The sequence below is a fragment of the Oncorhynchus gorbuscha genome, linkage group LG21 (genome assembly GCF_021184085.1).
Source record: "Oncorhynchus gorbuscha isolate QuinsamMale2020 ecotype Even-year linkage group LG21, OgorEven_v1.0, whole genome shotgun sequence".
Taxonomy (NCBI): Eukaryota; Metazoa; Chordata; class Actinopteri; order Salmoniformes; family Salmonidae; genus Oncorhynchus; species Oncorhynchus gorbuscha.
The window spans coordinates 40,202,550-40,222,692 of record NC_060193.1 but is presented as its reverse complement, the minus strand read 5'-3'; the positions used below and the strand labels follow the sequence as shown (position 1 = coordinate 40,222,692).

At 41.5% G+C, this 20,143-nt stretch overlaps 1 protein-coding gene across 4 annotated transcripts in view; it reads left to right on the top strand.

The window, feature by feature from the left end:
* Nucleotides 1–15,510, top strand: part of LOC124007675 (nck-associated protein 1-like) — a 47,037-nt gene extending 31,527 nt beyond the window's left edge. For 2 of the 4 annotated variants that reach the window (XM_046318360.1, XM_046318362.1), the window contains 16 exons: nucleotides 2,059–2,204; nucleotides 3,328–3,460; nucleotides 4,081–4,200; nucleotides 4,522–4,661; nucleotides 4,758–4,889; nucleotides 6,622–6,840; nucleotides 8,731–8,861; nucleotides 9,207–9,304; nucleotides 9,495–9,588; nucleotides 9,827–9,909; nucleotides 10,269–10,349; nucleotides 10,681–10,774; nucleotides 11,152–11,268; nucleotides 13,405–13,514; nucleotides 14,089–14,178; nucleotides 14,631–15,510. In XM_046318360.1, coding sequence (XP_046174316.1) covers nucleotides 2,059–2,204; nucleotides 3,328–3,460; nucleotides 4,081–4,200; nucleotides 4,522–4,661; nucleotides 4,758–4,889; nucleotides 6,622–6,840; nucleotides 8,731–8,861; nucleotides 9,207–9,304; nucleotides 9,495–9,588; nucleotides 9,827–9,909; nucleotides 10,269–10,349; nucleotides 10,681–10,774; nucleotides 11,152–11,268; nucleotides 13,405–13,514; nucleotides 14,089–14,178; nucleotides 14,631–14,747 — 1,905 coding nt within the window. In that variant the 3' untranslated portion in view covers nucleotides 14,748–15,510. The other 2 variants (XM_046318361.1, XM_046318363.1) reach the window with 2 other exon arrangements.
* The last annotated feature ends 4,633 nt before the right edge of the window (nucleotides 15,511–20,143 follow it).

Genomic DNA, 20,143 nt, shown 5'->3' with positions numbered 1-20,143 from the left:
GTACATTCACCTCTGAAGGTAAATAATGTACTTAAATTCAGTAATCTTGCTGTTTTGTCATCCCGAGCATCCCAGAGATAAAATGTAGAATCAGTTTTATTTGATAAAATCAATGTTTATATTCAAATGTAGGAACTGGGTTCTACAGTTTGAACCCCTGCTCTGTCTGCCTCTAGATGTGAAGGTTTGCGTCTTCTCTGTAGGGATGCTAATTATCCATTTATGACATTCCTGGGAGTGTGTAAACTTGCATTTTTTATTACCATATAATTTTTGGATGTTCTCTATATTTATGTACTTGTATCAATTGACCAATTCTGCACATTTGGGCAGTCTTGATACAACATTTTGAACAGTAATGCAATGGTTGATTAGATCATTATAAAACTTTGCACATACACTGCTGCCATCTAGTGGTCAGAATCTAAATTATTTCTCTTGCATTTCAAAGAGGACGGAACAAAACAAAAAAATTGAAATCGCATGTTTTTGTCTTTGTATTATCTTTTACTAGATCTAATGTGTTATATTCTCCTACATTAATTTCACATCACATCTGCAAACTTCAAAGTGTTTCCTTTCAAATGGTATCAAGAATATGCATATCCTTGCTTCACGTTCAAACCATAATTCGCTATGATGTAACTGGCTCTTATGAGGAACGCGACAGGAAAGGAAGACCCAGAGTTACCTCTGCTGCAGAGGATAAGTTCATTAGAGTTACCAGCCTCAGAAATTGCAGCCCAAATAAATTGCCGCCGGAAGAAATGGCAGCAGTTTTACGGGCACCCAACCAATTGTGCTGTTATGTGTGCATTTTTTGTGCATTATTTGTCTTATCTTACGGAAAAAAATCGCTTCTGGATATCAGGACAGCGATCACTCACCTCAGATTAGACAAAGATTTTTTCTCCAACAAGCAAGGCGCACAGGTCATTCTCCAAACACCCGACAGGGCCAACATCCCTGTTATTTGCAAGAGGAAGAAACGCAAGCACAGAGGACACAGAGCGGGATGCCTCATGAGGACCCGTCAGAAAGGCGAGTTGGAAAGCTGCCGTTAACGTCAATATTACTCGCCAACGTGCAATCATTGGACAATAAACTAGACGAGGTACGATCACGAATATCCTACCAACGCGACATCAAAAACTGTAATATCCTATGTTTCACAGAATTATGGCTGAATGACGACATGGATATTCAGCTAGCGGGATATACGCTGCACCAAGGTTGTGAGACCGGTTGGACGTACTGCTAAATTCTCTAAAACAATGTTTATGGCAGCTTATGAATATTAAATTGTCAGGCAACGGCTCTACTGGACATTCCTGCAGTCAGCATGCCAATTGCACGCTCCCTCAGAACTTGAGACATCTGTGGCATTGTGTGACAAAACTGCACATTTAAACTGGGCTTTTATTGTTCCCAGCTGAAGGTGCACCTGGGTAATGAGCATGCTGCTTAATCAGCTTCTTCATATGCTACACCTGTCAGGTAGATAGATTATCTTGTCTAAGGAGAAATGCTTACTATCATGAATGTAAACACATTTGTGTACAACATTTGGGAGAAATAAGCTCTGTTGTGCGAATGGAACATTTCTGGGATTTTTTATTTGAGCTCATTAAACATGGAAACAAGAAGCAGAAGTGTGACACTGGTGGATGCAGTGAATTGAGACTCATCAATGGAAGAAAAAAAACTGATATCCCTCTTTTTTTCGTTATTATTATATATATATATATTTTTTTTTTAACCTTTATTTAACGAGGCAAGTCGGTTAAGAACAAATTCTTATTTACAATGACAGCCTACCCCAGCCATCCCAGACGAAGCTGGGCCAATTGTGCGCCGCCCTGTGGGACTCCCAATCATGGCTGGATGTGATATGTAACTTAGATTGACGTGTCAATCGACTCTAGGGGGTTAAACACCAGTTGTAAGAGAGACTGTAATATGATGCTAGCTGAAAGGGAGAATGGTTTTGATTTGAAATTCAAGGTATTTTGATTGATGTGATGAAACTGTTGTCTGTCTCTATCGCTCTCTCCCCAGGCCTACACTAGTGTGTCAAAAGCCTCTCTGGGCATCGCTGACCACCGTGAACTGGGCAAGATGATGAACACCATCATATTCCACACCAAGATGGTGGACTCCCTGGTGGAGATGTTAGTGGAAACCTCAGACATCTCCATCTTCTGGTAATGCATAACCCAACAGACAGAAAATATATACATACATTTCATTTTGTTCATACAGAGTAGGTCAGCATTGATACCAGGGTCTCATATACAAGGGAGCTGCAAAAGCATGTACATACACAATAAAATGTAATACAATGACTATCTGTACAACAATATTAATCAAAAAATAACACAAGTCTCACATATCACCATCCTTAAACTTCTAATCTGTCCACTGCAGACCAGCAATGGCCTCAAGGCTATTCCATGAGTTGGGGGTATAAAAACTACTCTTCAGTCTCCTCTTGATGCGTGATCATCCGATCCTTCAGCTCATTATTTTGATTGCACTTTAAACAAATGTAGACCTAGGTAAATTCTTCCTCCTTCACACCAGAACTGCCAGGCCTTTCAGTCTATAAGTATCCACTAGAGAATGTTGTCAGGGGCACCATTAGCATACACATAGCATCCAGCCAATGACGGGTCAGCATTCTAACAGTCATAAATAAATCTAAACGTTTTACCTGCATGTGACTGCAGTTAAAGGAGGATTTGATAAAGTGGTGCTCCTTTCCCTGCCTCGTTCAATTAATTCCATGCTCTCCGCCCATCTCTTCATGTACAATTTTACAACTGATAATATTATCAGTCATCAGATTATTGTCAATTTAATCTTGTCTTTAGGCTAATTTATGTGTGAAATTAGTTTCGGTATAGTTTAGGTGTAGTTCGCTTCCTCTCACTCGTCACCTCGGATAGTCAAGGATATGTTTTGTATTATTCTGAAGGCCTCCTGCAACACGTAGCATGTTTTAATTTACCTTGCAATAAATGCAATTAGTAATAGAGTTATAGTAAATAATACAGTCCAGTAAGGGCTTATTTTCTTTTTACAAAAAAAAACATTGAATGGCATCAAGGCGCGCGGTCACATGATTTGCCATAAACATGAGAGCTAACAATAATAAACCGGCATAACACAAATGTAAAGAATAATTGCATAAATAAATATTTGAAAATGTATGTTAATGACAAGATATGAAAACCAGATGAATTCATTTTTTGCTTTGGATATGATTGCTCTAGATTGATTTTGAGTTTGACTTTCTCTGTGTCCTCGTCTCATTGGTGGTGATAGCTTCTACAGCCGAGCCTTTGAGAAGATGTTTCAGCAGTGTTTGGAACTGCCCTCACAGTCGCGCCACTCCATCTCATTCCCCCTGCTGTGCACACACTTCATGAGCTGCACCCATGAGCTCTGTCCCGAAGAGGTAAGGCCCCGCAACCAATGGTTGAAAGAAACCCTTATGAAGCATAACATCACATACATATCTACAATTCGTTTTGTAAGGCTGTCTGCAGAATTCAGGAAACATTCTTAAAGTTCCTGGGTTATTCAGAAATCCCGGTTGCAGGATTCCCAGTTGGAGTGTTTCCCTCCCTGCATTTTTCCTTCTGACTCTGGGAATCCCCAAACCGGGATTTTTTTTTTTTAACCTGGGAACTTTGGGAAAGTCTCTGGAATTATGCAACTTGAGATTCTCTTAAAACACTAAGGGCAGCATTTTTCATTGTGCAAAGTACAAAACTTACTACAAATGTCATTATAATCATCTCAGTGTGATGTAATTTGACACTTTTCTTCAATATGCATAACAAAGTGATTGTATTGATCAGTTTACTAAACTGAAGTAAAAATAAAAAAAGGAGCCTGCTAATAAAGCACATTGGTCAAGAAACGTTTCAAATTAAATCACTGCGAGATTGAGGTTTATTGTCAGTTTTGCATTTTGAATAATTATTTTGCACTACGGAAGTGTTGCCCCTCTGATTCCCATCTCACACTGTTCCTGAGTGGTTAACTACCTGTCCCTTCCCTGTGTTCTCCCAGCGGCATCACATTGGCGATCGCAGTCTGTCGCTCTGCAACATGTTCCTGGACGAGATGGCCAAGCAGGCGCGCAACCTCATCACCGACATCTGCACAGAGCAGTGCACGCTCAGTGACCAGGTGAGGGGTCATCGGCATGGAGACCCATGTCCTTGTGGAAGAGGGTATATCATGATGCGTTTGTCACTTTAGTGGTCTCTTTTATTCCATAGTGACTTCAGTACAGTGAATGCATATACTTTTAGTATGTGATCCAGAGTAGGAGTGCTGATTCTAGGATCAGTTTTGCCTTTTATAATTAATGGACAGGGGCCATATTGATGTAAGCCTTATTGACAATATATGACAGTTTCATGGAATCCTATGTTACCTTCTTATCAAAGTATAGATAAAGTTATTGCACATGGATTTTCATTCAGATTAGATTTGAACTCTTTGCAGCTGCTTCCTAAACACTGTGCGAAAACCATCAGTCAGGCAGTGAACAAGAAGTCCAAAAAGCTGACTGGGAAGAAAGGCGAGCCGGAGCGAGAGAAGCCGGGTGTTGAGAGCATGAGGAAGAACAGGCTCCTGGTCACCAAGTGAGTTGTCCGTGTGTGTGACTGTTTGTGCGTGCCTGCGTCATGGTGTATGTTAGTAGTTGCTGATGTTCATTTCTATCTTGTTGTGTCTTCCAGCCTGGACAAGCTGCACACGGCGCTGTCAGAGCTGTGCTTCTCCATTAACTACGTGCCCAACATGGTGGTGTGGGAACACACCTTTACCCCCCGCGAATACCTCACCTCCCACCTGGAGATCCGCTTCACCAAGTGAGTCCACCCACCTACACATAGAATGCCTCCCAAATGGTGCGCTTTTCCCTATTTAGTGCTCTACTTTTGACAAGGGCCCTAAGTGCCCGGTATAGGGTATAGGCTTTCATTTGGGACACAACCATATTTCAGCAGCAGTGTTTCCTATCCCTCTGGTCCTCAAGTATGTATGCTGTTTTAGGATATCATACGATACAATAAATACTATGGATATACTAAGTTTACATACACCTAGGTTGGAGTCATTAAAACTTGTTTTTCAACCACTCCACAAATGTATTGTTAACAAACTATAGTTTTGGCAAGTCGGTTAGGACATCTACTTTGCATGACACAAGTCATTTTTCCAACAATTGTTTACAGATTATTTCACTGATAATTCACAGTATCACAATTCCAGTGGGTCAAAAGTTTACATACACTAAGTTGACTGTGCCTTTAAAATGCTTGGAACATTCCAGAAAAGTATGTCATGGCTTTAGAAGCTTCTGATAGGCTAATTGACATCATTTGAGTCAATTGGAGGTGTACCTGTGGATGTATTTCAAGGCCTACCTTCAAACTCAGTGCCTCTTTGCTTGACATCATGGAAATATCAAAAGAAATGAAGACCTCAGAAAAAAATGGTAGACCTCCAAGTCTGGTTCATCCTTGGGAGCAATTTCCAAATGCCTGAAGGTACCACATTCATCTGTACAAAGAATAGTACGCAGTTATAAACACCATGGGGCGCAGTGGTCTAAGGCACTGCATTGCAGTGCTAGCTGTGCCACCCAGGCTCTGTCGCAGCCGGCCGCGACCAGGAGGTCCATGGGGCGACTCACAATTGGCCCAGTGTTGTCCGGGTTAGGGAGGGTTTGGCCGGCAGGGATATCCTTTTCTCATCGCGTACTAGCGACTCCTGTGGCGGGCTGGGCGCAGTGCACGCTGACCAGGTCGCCGGGTATACGGTGTTTCCTCCGACACATTAGTGCGGCTATCTTCCGGGTTGAATGTGCGTTGTGTCAATCAGTGCGGCTAGTTTGGGTTGTGTTTTGGGGGACGCATGGCTCTCGACCTTCGCCTCTCCCGAGTCCGTACGGGAGTTGCAGCGATGAGACAAGACAAACTACCAATTGGATACCACGAAATTGGGGAGAAAAAAATAATACATAAATAAATTACATTTTTTTTAGAAACTCAAAGTATAAACACCATGGGACCACGCAGCCGTCATACCGCTCAGAGATGAACGTACTTTGGTGCGAAAAGTGCAAATCATTTACAGAACAAGAGCAGAGGACCTTGTGACAATGCTGGAGGAAACAGGTACAAAATAATCTATATCCACAGTAAGACAAGTCCTTTATCAACATAACCTGAAAGGACTCTCAGCACTGAAGAAGCCACTGCTCTAAAACCGCCATAAAAAAAGACTATGGTTTGCAACTGCACATGGGGACAAGATCGTACTTTTTGGAGAAATGTGTCTGGTCTGATGAATCAAAAATAGAACTGTTTGGCCATAATGAACATTGTTATGTTTGGAGTAAAAAGAGGGAGGCTTGCTAGCCGAAGGACACCACCCCAACCGTGAAGCACGGGGGTGGCAGCATCATGTATTTGGCTGAGGTGTATGTAAACCTCTGACTTCAACTGTTATGATACATTACCATGGATTGAAACAATGTGATCGATAGATACAATCTATAGATCAATCCAAGACTCATGATGCTCCCTCTTCTTTCAGGTCCATCGTGGGGATGACCATGTACAACCAGGCTACGCAAGAGATCGCCAAGCCCTCCGAGCTGCTCACCAGCGTGCGTTCCTACATGACGGTGCTGCAGTCCATCGAGAACTATGTGCAGATTGACATCACGCGGGTGTTCAACAACGTGCTGCTGCAGCAGACTCAGCACCTGGACAGCCATGGGGAGCCCACCATCACCAGCCTCTACACCAACTGGTGAGTCCCACCCAACCAACACACCAGTCCTCAGTTTACATACGACGTCGGCTTGGTATTCACCCACTTGGCATTTTTCCTATTTTGTTTCATTACAACCTGGAATTAAAGTTCATTTTTTGGGGGGGGGGTGTAATCATTTGATTTACACAACATGCCTACCACTTTGAAGATGCAACATTTTTTTTTATTGTGAAACAAACAAGAAAATTAACTTGAGCGTGCATAACTATTCACCCCCCCAAAGTCAATACTTTTGAAGAGCCACCGTTTACAGCAATTACAGCTGCAAGTCTCTTGGGGTATGTCTCTATAAGCTTGACACATCTAGCCACTGATTTTTTCCCCATTCTTCAAGGCAAAACTGCTCCATCTCCTTCAAGTTGGATGGGTTCAGCTGGTGTACAGCAAAGTCATAACGCAGATTTTCAATTGGATTGAGGTCTGGGATTTGACTAGGCCATTCCAAGACATGTAAATGTTTTCCGTTAAACCACTCAAGTGTTGCTTTAGCAGTATGCTTAGGGTCATTGTCCTGCTGGAAGCTGAACCTCTATCCCAGTCTCAAATCTCTGAAAGATTGAAACAGGTTTCCCTCAAGAATTTCCCTGTATTTAGCACCCTGTATTTAGCACCCTGTATTTAGCACCATTTGGCACCATTAAATTCTGACCAGTTTCCCAGTCCCTGCTGATGAAAATCATGCTGCTACCATCATGCTTCATTGTGGAGATAGGGTTCTCGGGGTGATGAGAGGTGTTAGGTTTGCGTTAGACATAGCATTTTCCTTGATGGCCAAAAAGTTCAATTCTAGCCTCATCTGACCAGAGTACCTTCCATGTGTTTGGGGAGTCTCCCACATGCCTTTTGACGAACACTAAATGTGTTTGCTTATTTTTTTTTTTCAAGCTATATATTTTTTCTGGCCACTCTTCCGTAAAGCCCAGCTTTGTGGAGTGTATGGCTTAAAGTGGTCCTATGGACAGATACTCCAATCTCCACTGTGGATCTTTGCAGCTCCTTAAAGGTTATCTTTGGGGTCTTTGTTGCCTCTCTGATTAATGCCCTCCTTGCCTGGTCCGTGAGTGTTTGTGGGCGGCACTCTTTTGGCAGGTTTGCTGTGGTGCCATTCTTTCCAGGTTTTAATAATGGATTTAATGGTGCTCCGTGGGATGTTCAAAGTTTCAGATTTTTTTTTAACCCAACCCTGATCTGTACTTCTCCACAATTTTGTCCCTGACCTATTTGGAGAGCTCCTTGGTCTTCATGATGCCGCTTGCTTGGTGGTGCCTCTTGCTCAGAGGTGTTGCAGATTCTGAGGCCTTTCAGAACAGAGGTATATGTACTGAGATCATGTGACCAATCATGCGACACTTAGATTGCACACAGGTGGACTTTATTTAACGAATTATGTGACTTCTGAAGTTAATTGTTTGCACCAGATATTATTTAAGGGCTTCATAGCAAAGGGGTGAATAGATATGCACGCACCACTTTTTTGTTTAGAATTTTTTTGAAACGAGTCATTTTTTTCCGCTTCACCAATTTTTGTCCATTACATGAAATCCAAATCAAATCTATTTAAATTGCAGGTTGTAATGCAAAAAAATAGGAAAAACACCAAGAGGGATTCATCATTTCCCAAGGCACTGTATTATGTCACCTAGGTGATTCCTCACAAAACCAGGACAAAAAAAATGTCCAGTGAGTAGATGGAGTTTTGGGCCATATGTATTAAGCGTCTCAGAGTAGCAGTGTTTATTTGGGATCACAATTTACATTTACATAAGATAACATGGACTGGGGGACCTGATCCTAGATCAGCACTCTTGATAGATATCTTTTCGATCGTGTCACCCAGTGAGATTGAGTCTGCTTGTGTGTCCATAGGTACCTGGAGACCTTGCTCCGGCAGGTAAGTAACGGCCACATTGCCTACTTCCCTGCCATGAAGGCTTTTGTCAACCTGCCTACGGAGAACGAGCTCACCTTTAATGCTGAGGAGTACTCCGATATATCCGGTGAGACCATCAGAATAATTTATTAGACATAATAGAGGCTTGCAATACTTTGAGCAGGAATTTGTAGCCTGTCCTGAATAGGATAATGTGACGTGATGGGTACAGTGTATGCTGAGGCTACTGTGTAGTGAAATATAGTTTTGTCAATATTCCGCCACTCTAGGACACGTCATTTTTGGGGGAAAGCCTTGCAGCCTTTATCAGGTTAAATATGTGTACATTTTAATCATGGCCACCTACATACTTAAATCCCAAAATCATTGGGGATAAACGAGAGGAGTATGAATCGTGACGCGTTGACACAAAGCATTTCTGACATCCCCCTGCTCGCTGTCTTTCCCACAGAGATGAGGTCACTCTCAGAGCTGCTGGGACCCTATGGCATGAAGTTCCTCAGCGAGAGCCTCATGTGGCACATATCCTCCCAGGTGGCAGAACTCAAGGTGTGGTCACTGACTGAATCAGAGGCGTTTTTTTGTTTTCCTTCAGAGCTTTTTGTACTGATGCTGATGTCCCTGGGCTCTTTTTCATGAATCTCATGAATAGTATCTCTCTCTTTCCTTTATTTTGTTCTCTGTTTTTTCTGTGTCTGGCTCTCTTTCTCGCTCTCCCCCTTCCTTCTCACTTTCATAGAAACTGGTGGTGGACAATGTGGAAGTTCTGAACCAGATGAGGACCAGCTTTGATAAGCCAGAGCAGATGGCTGCCCTCTTTAAAAAGCTCTCATGTACGTCTGTCTTTCTCTTGCCTTGCCCATGTCTTACTCTTGTAGCCCCAAAACAGAAGACTCAGTGTGACTTGTTGCCATATTAAGCACATCCCGTATGTGGTAATGACTCAAGATGTGCTCCCTAAATGGTTTTCCCTCAGATCAGCACTGAAGTCTCTTTAGTTAGTTTTTTTCATTTTGAAACTCTTTTACGGGAGGTTAAAGCCTTGTTTGTGTCTTTGTCTGTGTTCTGTAGCTGTTGACAGCGTCCTGAAAAGGATGACTATTATTGGAGTCATCTTGTCATTCCGATCACTGGCCCAGGAAGCACTCCGCGACGTAAGTCCAGTCACAACACTTATCCTGGCCAATACTGTGTCACTCTCACTAACTCGGCCTCTGTATCATCACTGAAGTCCTCTGCTGTATATCTGGGTACAAATAAGATCAAGTCAAAATTGCCATTAATGTAGCTTGGGTGCCATAACAGTTAGTGCCACCGCCTACAGCACTTCTATACCAGTGTCGACATGGGTTTGAAAACGCACTCTCGTCCTATTATTCCCCACTTTCTCTGTCCAATAAAATGTATAAAAATATGAAAGATGTGAAAGAAAGATGCCAGTAACTAGATTTAACATGACAACATACCGGCACTCAAATGTGACCCATTTTTCTGTCCCATCACCTGTCGTCAGGTGCTGTCCTTCCACATTCCTTTCCTGGTGAGCTCCGTCGAGGATTTCAAGGACCACATTCCCAGAGAGACTGACATGAAGGTAGGAGGCAACGTGTGTGTGTGTGTATATAGGACCTTTCTCGTGGGTTACAATGGAGACAACAGTCAAGATCAGTCTTTCCCAAACCTCTCTTGAGTACCCCATATGCAGTTAGACTTTTTTGATGTATTCCAGTATGAGCACACCTGATTCAATTGGTTAACCAATCACCAAGTCCTGCATTAGTTGAATCAGGTGTGCTAGTTCTGGAATACATAAAATAGGTGGAATTGGTGTCCCTGGTACTGGAGGATAGATTTTGGAAACACTTTTGCAGATGATGGATGATAGTGTTTTTATGGCTGAGTCTATGATTTCCTCTTTCTGTCAGGTGGCCATGAATGTGTATGAGCTGTCGTCTGCAGCAGGCCTGCCCTGTGAGATAGACCCAGCCTTAGTGGTGGCCCTTTCTTCACAGAAATCAGGTGAGAGCCAAAACTAGCCCCCTGCAAAGGGCTGACAGTGTTTGCCAATGGAAATAAACACATTTGAGGAAGATGTTCATTTTATGTGTATGTTCAAAATTCTAAAGGCACTCGCACATCTGAGCTATCTTCTTTGCAGGTGCATGGTAACAGGCGAATAAGATGAGAAAAAAAGAAGAAACCCGCACAGTGTGCAGGTTTCTCATGTGTATCTTCAATTCATTACAAAAGGAAAGCCTGGCCGTACTGAATACTGCTACCTGGAAAAACATAAACCATGATTGTGGTGTAGTTGGCAGAGCTTTGACATTGTTTTCTAAGAGCAACTGTTTGATTGTCATCCAGTTATTAACTGTACATAATACCACTGTTTCCAGAAAACATAAGCCCAGAGGAGGAGTATAAGATCGCCTGTCTGCTCATGGTCTTCGTTGCCGTTTCCATGCCAACTCTGGCCAGCAACGTCATGTCTCAATATAGCCCTGCAATCGAAGGTATTTCTATCATTTCTATATGTCAATGGCCGTTTGGGTAATAGTGGCCATATCTGATTAACCATAGAGCCCACCAGGCGCAGACATAGATATGTCTGAGTACTTTTTAGAACACAAGTATGGGTATTCGGACAGGCCCTATATCCTTAATAGTATGTAGGGATGCACGATATATCGGTGAACATATCAGAACTAACCGATATTAGCTAAAAATGCCAACATCGGTATCGGCCCGATGTCTAGTTTAACGGCGATGTTAAAAACTGATGTCAAAACTTTCTTGCATACCTATATGACGTAATGACGCCACGTAAAATGTTGCTCTACACATGCAACACAGCATTCCTAACCTAGGCCAAAATGTCTGCTGTGTGGATAGAGCAGTCATTTGAAAGAGTAGGAATTTCAGCGAGACAACTCAAAAGGCAAAATCCATTAAAGCCAAGATAATGGAATTCATTCCCCTTGACAATCAACCGTTCTGTCGTGGGTAATGTTGGCTTTCGCCAACTGATCGAGCAACGGTACACACTACCAAGGGTGCTATTTTTCAGATGTTACCCTACCGGAGTTAGACAGTAACAGCGTCACTGCTATTAATTTCAAGACATACGTACTATTGAACGCCATTTGGGTCTTTGTGTCAAAAAAGATACCGTAGCACTGTCAAAGCTGTACAAAAGTCTACAAACGATGTGTTTACAATACTGTGTTGGTAATGAAGCATCATTTGTTCGACCGCAGCTTCTGGGGTACCTAGCTAGCACCAATACAACCAGCTTGAAAACAATGACCAGTAGAAACTGCATTAATTTTCATTATTCTTACCAATGATTTAGGAATCATTGTGAGTAAGTATTAGCTAGGTTGCCACTTGTTGTTCGCGAACTGAAATTGAACTTCAGTTCATGAAAACAAATAGCTAGCCATCTACTTATATATGCCATTTAGCAGACGCTTTTATCCAAAGCGACTTACAGTCATGTGTGCATACATTCTACGTATGGGTGGTCCCGGGGATCGAACCCACTACCCTGGCGTTACAAGCACCATGCTCTACCAACTGAGCTACAGAAGGACCGTTGCCCAAAGCTAACGTTATAAGCAGCCAGCTAGCTTCATCTTGCTAGTGAGGCTCGACCGGACCCGGTTATGTGTTGTGAAGCTAGCCACAATAAGGATTAGGCACAATAGTGGAATTTGCGGTTTGCCTTCAAAATAAAAATATTTCATTGACAGTGATGCAAATTAATACAAATAGTAGAATTATAAAAAGCACAATAATGGCCCAGATGCCGCTGGGCCAATTGTGCGGCGCCCTATGGGACTCTCAATAACAGCCGGATGTGATACAGCCTGGATTCGAACCAGGGATGTAGTGACGCCTCTTGCACTGAGATTCAGTGCCTTAGACTGCTGCGTCCTTCTGTGTGTGAACTATTTAACTGTACTAGAATGCTTAAAAGGTCACTAAAAACGTAAATATCGGTATCAGGTTTTTTGGGAAGGAAAATATTGGATATCGGTATCGGCCAAAAATGTCATACCGGTGCATCACTAGTAGTATGGTTAGTACACAGTGGCCATGTCCGCATACACTTTCTAAATAGTAAGTACTCTGATCAGGTTTGCGAAAATATAATCTTTTTTAGTAGGTCTATGTGAAATATGGAACATTTGGTATGCTTTATATGCCAGTATGGTATGCTCATTTCAGCTTTTCATCTAGTACGAATGCTATTGAACAAGAGAAACGTCTTTTCAGACCCACGTGTGTTCGAAAACAGCTGATCATCAGATAAGGAGACGTGCGCTTCCAAAATAAATGAATGGCGGGGAACAGGCGCGATTGCATGTTATGTGATGCCTTCTCAGTATGAATGAGCCTAGTATATTGATATGTGTTTGTTTACTGCATATTTTTTATTAGAACCGTATGTTCCATAGTTGTACGTATTATGATTAGTACACAGTATGTAGTTTTAGTAAGTAGTAACCAATAACTATTTGGCTACTACTTTCAATTGATTTTGTATATAACTATAGAGAGATTTGAGGTATCAAAGGTAAACAGTCAAGCAATTGTTGTTGGACTGTGATAACTGAGAAGTAAATGTTTTCCTCAATCTTTCTAAGGACACTGCAACAATATTCACTGTCTGGCGAAAGCTGTCAACCAGATAGCTGCTGCCTTGTTCACCATTCACAAGGGAAGCATTGAAGATCGTCTCAAAGAATTTCTGGCTGTAAGTGCAACATGTCGCTCTTGTCAACATCGATCTATTATATGCATGTTTTCCTTTCCCTCCCTGCGATTTAGCACATTGGATTGGTGCATCCATTTTTGTACTTTTACATTAATTATATTTAGCCATTGATTCTTGCATATAACTTAGAAGTTTAGTTAAGCTTTCTTACCCCATCTAAACTCAAAATGTGAGCTTGTTTTACTTCATTGTTTGTAAACAAAGTAATTGTAAACAAACACTGTATAGCTTCAGGACATGTAATGTTGACCTCATGGCGGGCCAGACCACGTATTATGGCTCTGTCTGAATTTGAGAGTGACTACATTTCTCCAGCCCCATCCCTCAGCTGTTGGTCAAAAAAGTGGCAAGGTGACCGCTTTGTTGTTTGAATCCCAGATTCACTTTAACATTACAAATGGATTTGTCACAACTTTTTTCCCCCCACTACTGAGCAGTTTCTGAAATGCATGATCTTTGAAAACTTCAAACTTATTTTTGAAATTGATGAGCAACTTAAAATAAATCAGTTTTGCTGCAGATCTTTAATCCTCTGCTGTTTTGGTATGTACAGCTGGCATCTTCCAGCTTGCTGAAGATTGGCCAGGAGACGGACAAAATGACGACACGAAACAGGGAGTCTGTGTACCTGCTGCTGGACATGGTGAGTATTTGTGCAGATTCAATATATTTGGGATGGCACAATACGGTATGGCACATTACCCAAGGAGATTTCCGAATACTGCAAATGGTAATTTATTTAGCTACTTTTATTATGTGATGTTCGTGGGAAGTAGACAATTATTTAAAACAGCATATTGCCTAAATAATGTCCCATCCCATCTATGAATGTCACCAATTATCATTATGCATATGTATGATAAATAAAAGTTCACACCCACACATTTTCTCTGAGAATCTTTTTTTATACATACTGTATTTTTTAAATTCATATTTTCTTTTTTATTGAGATAAAGTCATATGTGAGTGGGGAAGACAGAGAAATACACAAGGTGCAGGTGGGCTTTAAACCCATGCTGCACAGGGCAATGGTTAGTCTGGAGTCGGAAGCGTTACGGTTTCGTCACAAAATACATGTATTTGGTTTGGTTTCAGATTGTACAAGAGTCTCCATTCCTCACCATGGACCTCCTGGAGTCATGCTTCCCCTACGTGCTACTGAGAAACGCTTACCATGCCGTCTACAAGCAGAGCATCAACTCATCTGCATAAGTCTCCTCTTCAGAACATAAGTCCCTCACATGGGACATCAAGTGGACCACAGGAGCCTTGCTAACATAAACTGCCGTGTGCGCTCATTTCACTTAGTCTTAAAACTACACTATGAAATTGTGTGATACATGTTTTTCTCCTAGTGAAATTGCATTAATGACCTGTCGTTTCCTAAAAGAGTCATACAGTAGTAACCTATGAGTTTTGCTTGATTAAAAAAAAAAAAAAAAAATTTACACTACTAAATTCATTTTTTTAATGAAAAGCATCAGTTTTTTAACATGAGAAAAATGTGTAATGGAAAAATAACAATCTCTGATGTTTGGGGGCTGAATTTTAAATATCTTTATTATTAATAATGCAAACATGTTGCCTGTTTATTGACCGAAGCTTTAATGATTTTATTTAGGTGGTTCTAGATTTTTATGGGTTATTCTGTGTTTTTTTTTTACAGTTTGGTTTTTATATTTGCCAAATTATTGACACAAATGCGTCTGATTTGGTTTGATACTCAACATTGTTGCCAGTAGCTATATAATAAGATGAACAGATGGTGTTTGTACAAAGCATAGTATAATTTTTTTACTAACTCATGATGCCTCAGTGTCATTAACTCACCATTGTACCTGCCCATATGGTATAACATTTCTTGCATATTTATGGAATGTTTATAAATTGTTCTACCTTAACCACTTTGTTTTACATTTTTGAAAATTACACTAACTTCCATAACATAAATAAACAATAGGTTATATCAAACTGCTCTGTTAGTCCAAATATAGCATTATTCAGTTGACAACAGTGAGATTGTAACAGCGAGTTCCATCCCAACTGTGACACAAACTCTCAACCTTTTGTGCACATCGCTCACCACTCAACTTCAACTGTGCAAACTGACTCCATGAGCAACAGTTGTCTTTCATTTAGTTTTACTAACTTCAAGTTGTCAGGGAGGGGGCTCATCGATGGCCACTCGGATGCTTATCTACCCAGCTAGTTTCACGTCTTACAGACCAGAGGGATATACTACAAAGCAGGATCAAGCCAGCTAAAATTGATAAACAACCTGAAATAACTTGATTTTCTGGTTCATAGGTGTTTTTGGTTGATGAGTCAGACCATGCCCATGTTATGCTTATCTTCTTAAAATAATACATAGTTATTTCAGAATATTCTTGTAAGTTAGCTGGCTAAGTCTTGCTTTGTAGGATACCCCTCAGACATGTACTAAGAAAGGGGAAATATGATTCATACCCCAGCTTCAGAAAATGAGCAGTGCCACCAACCAAGTCAATCTGAACACCATTGAGATAGAAACAAGGCCAAATGTTCAAGTCTTTGACTTAGGAGTGGGGGAATTGTTTTTCCTTCGTTATCTGTGAATATTTTGTCTTTTTGGATCCCCATTAGCTGATGCCACTCTTCCTGGGGTCCAGCAAAATGAAGGCCGTTATACATTTTTAAAAACATTACAATACATTTTACCACAGATTTCACAACATCTTAATTCCTGGGGTCCAGCAAAATGAAGGCCGTTATACATTTTTAAAAACATTACAATACATTTTACCACAGATTTCACAACATCTTAAGTGTGTGCTCTCATGCCCCTACTCTGTGTACGTGTGTGTAGAAATGCGCATGTTATTGTGTGTATGCATGTGTCTGTGCCTATGTTTGTGTTGCTTAACAGTCCCCGCTCTCTTGTAAGGTGTATTTGTATTTGTTTTTTAAGTCTAATTTTACTACTTGCATCAGTTACTTGATGTGGAATAGCATTCCATGTAGCCATGGCTCTATGTACGCCTCCCATAGTCTGTTCTGGTCTCGGGGACTGTCAAGAGACCTATTGTGGCATGTCTTGTGGGGTAAGCATGGCTGACCGAGCTGTCTGCCAGTAGTTCAGACAGCTCGGTGCATTCAACATGTCAATACTTCTCACAAATACAAGTAGTGATGAAGTCAATCTCCTCCACTTTGAGCCAAGAGAGATTGACATGCATATTATTAATGTTAGCTATCTCTGTACTTGAGGGCCAGCCGTGCTGCCCTGTTCTGAGCTAATTGCAATTTTCCTTTGTGGCACTTGACGACAGGACTGAACACTAGTCCAGGTGCGACGAAACTAGGGCCTGTATGACCTGTCTTGTTTATAGTGCTGTTAAGAATGCGAAGCAGCACTTTATTATGGACAGACTTCTACCCATCTTAGCTATTGTTGTATGAATATGTTATGACCATGACAGTTTACAGTCCAGGATTACTCCAAGCAGTTCAGTCTCCTCAACTTGCTCAGTTAAATCAAATCCAATCAAATTTTATTTGTCACATACACATGGTTAGCAGATGTTAAATGCGAGTGTAGCGAAATGCTTGTGCTTCTAGTTCCGACAATGCAGTGATAACCAACAAGTAATCTAACTAACAATTCCAAAACTACTGTCTTATACACAGTGTAAGGGGATAAGGAACATGTACATAAGGATATATGAATGAGTGATGGTACAGAGCAGCATACAGTAGATGGTATCGAGTACAGTATATACATATGAGATGAGTGTGTAGGCAAAGTAAACAAAGTGGCATAGTTAAAGTGGCTAGTGATACATGTGTTACATAAGGATGCAGTCGACATTATTCATTGCAAACTTTTGAGGTTTAGTGAATTATTTGTCTCAAATACAATGCGTATCGTTTTTTTTAATATTGAGGACTCTTAATCCTTGCGACCCATTCTGAAACTAACTGCAACTAAGTGTTGCAGTCATTTCAGTCGCTGTAGTAGCTGACGTGTATAGTGTTGAGTCATCCGCATACATAGATACACAGACTTTACTCTGTCACTGGCATGTCGTTAGTAATAAAAAATAAATAAAAGCAGGGGTCATTAGTAATGATTGAAAGAAGTAAGGGGCTTAGACAGCTGCCCTGGGGAATTCCTGGATTTTATTGTAGGGAACACTCACAATATAGCAGGGGTGTAGAGCCATAACAAGTTTTTCTATGAACTGTGGTCGATAATGTCAACCACAATGAATAACAACACAGCCCCCCCAATCTTTTTAATTATCAATTTCTGTCATTTGTGTAAGTTTGTTGAATGCCTTTCCCTATAAGAGTGCTGAAAGTCTGTTGTGAATTTGTTCACTTTAAAATTGTGTCTGGTCAAATGTTTTTCTAAAAGTTTGTAACAGGCTGATTGGTTGGCTATTTGAGACAGTAAAGGGGGCTTTACTATCCTTAAGTAGGGGAATAACTTTTGCTTCCCTCCAGGCCTGAGGGCACACACTTTCTAGTATGCTTAAATTAAAGATATGGCAAATAAACTCAGCAAAAAAAGAAACGTCCTCTCACTGTCAACTGTGTTTATTTTCAGCAAACTTAACATGTGTAAATATTTGTATGACATAAGATTCAACAACTGAGACACAAACTGAACAAGTTCCACAGACGTGACGAACAGAAATTGAAAAATGTGTCCCTCAACCGAGGGGGGGGGTCAAAATCAAAAGTAACAGTCGGTATCTGGTGTGGCCACCAGCTGCATCTCCTCCTTATGGACTGTACCAGATTTGCCAGTTCTTGCTGTGAGATGTTACCCCACTCTTCCCCCAAGGTACCTGTAAGTTCCCGGACATTTCTCGGGGGGATGGCCCTATCCCTCACCCTCCGATCCAACAGGTCCCAGACGTGCTCAATGGGATTGAGGTCCAGGCTCTTCGCTGGCCATGGCAGAACACTGAAATCTGAAATCACGCACAGAACGAGCAGTATGGCTGGTGGCATTGTCATGCTGGAGGGTCATGTCAGGATGAGTGTGCAGGAAGGGTACCACATGAGGGAGGAGGAAGTCTTCCCTGTAATGCGCAGCATTGAGATTGCCTGCAATGGCAACAAGCACAGTCCGATGATGCTGTGCACACTGCCCCAGACCATGACGGACCCTCCAAATCGATCCCGCTCCAGTGTACAGGCCTAGTGTAACGCTCATTCCTTCGACCATAAACGCGAATCCGACCATCACCCCTGAAACATCACCCCTCGTCAGTGAAGAGCATAGGTGATGTCTGGTGATGACCTGCCTTGCAACAGGCCGACAAGCCCTCTGCCCAGCCTCTCTCAGCCTATTGTGGACAGTCGGCACTGATGGAGCGATTGTGCGTTCCTGGGGTAACTCGGGCAGTTGTTGCCATCCTGTACCTGTCCCCAGGTGTTATGTTTGGATGTACCGATCCTGTGCAGTTGTTGTTATACGTGGTCTGCCATTGCGAGGACGATCAGCTGTCAGTCCTGCCACCCTGTAACGCTGTCTTAGGCGTCTCACAGCATGGACATTGCAATTTATTGTCCTGGCCACATCTGCAGTCCTCATGCTTCCTTGCAGCATGCTTAAGGCACGTTCGCACAGATGAGCAGGGAACCTGGGTATCTTTCTTTTGGTGTTTTTCAGAGTCAGTGGAAAGGCCTCCTTAGTGTCCTAAGTGTTCATAACTGCGACTAAGCTGTTTGTCTTATTGACCATTCCACAGGTGCATGTTCATTAATTGTTTATGTTTCCCATGCTTTTTCAATGAACCAGTGTTTAAACCCTTAACTTCACAGAACTTCATTGTAATTTGGGTTTTTACATATCTTTGAAAGACGGGGTCCTGAAAAAGGGACATTTATTTTTTTGCTGAGTTTAGGAGTGGCAATATCATCCGCTATTATCCTCAGTAATATTCCATCTTGCTTATCTTAAAGTAGCTGGCAATATCAGTGGGTTTTGTGATGAATTAGTCATCTGATTCAATGAATGATGGAGCAGAGTTGGTCTTTTTGCCCAAAATGTCATTTAAGGTGCTCCATAGCTTTTTACTATGCTTCTTTATTTCATAGTGTAGTTTCTAATTTAGTTTAGTCACATGATTTCTCAATTTGCAGTACGTTTGCCAATCTGTTGTGCAGCCAGACCTATTTGCCATTTATTTAGCCTCACCCCTCTCAACCATACATGTTTTAAATTCCTCATCAAGCCACTGGGATTTAAGTTTGTACAGTCATAATGGGTGCATAAATGTGTCAGTGCAGTGCCTGGTTGCTTCTCATTACACACCACGGTCCAACAAATATTCTTCACATCAACAACATAGGAAACACTACAAAACTTATTGTATGACCTCTTATACACTATATTAGGCACAGCCTTTGGAACTTTGGTTTTATGGCTACTATATTGTGATCACTACATCTGATGGATTTGGATACTGCTTTCAAACAAATTTCTGCCGCATTAGTAAAGAAGTGATCAATACATGTTGATGATTTCTATGAGCCAGAATTGACCTATTTGGGGATTGACCTATTGTTTTTCATTTATTGGCCACAAGATGGCCCCCTCATCATTCCTTTGTACA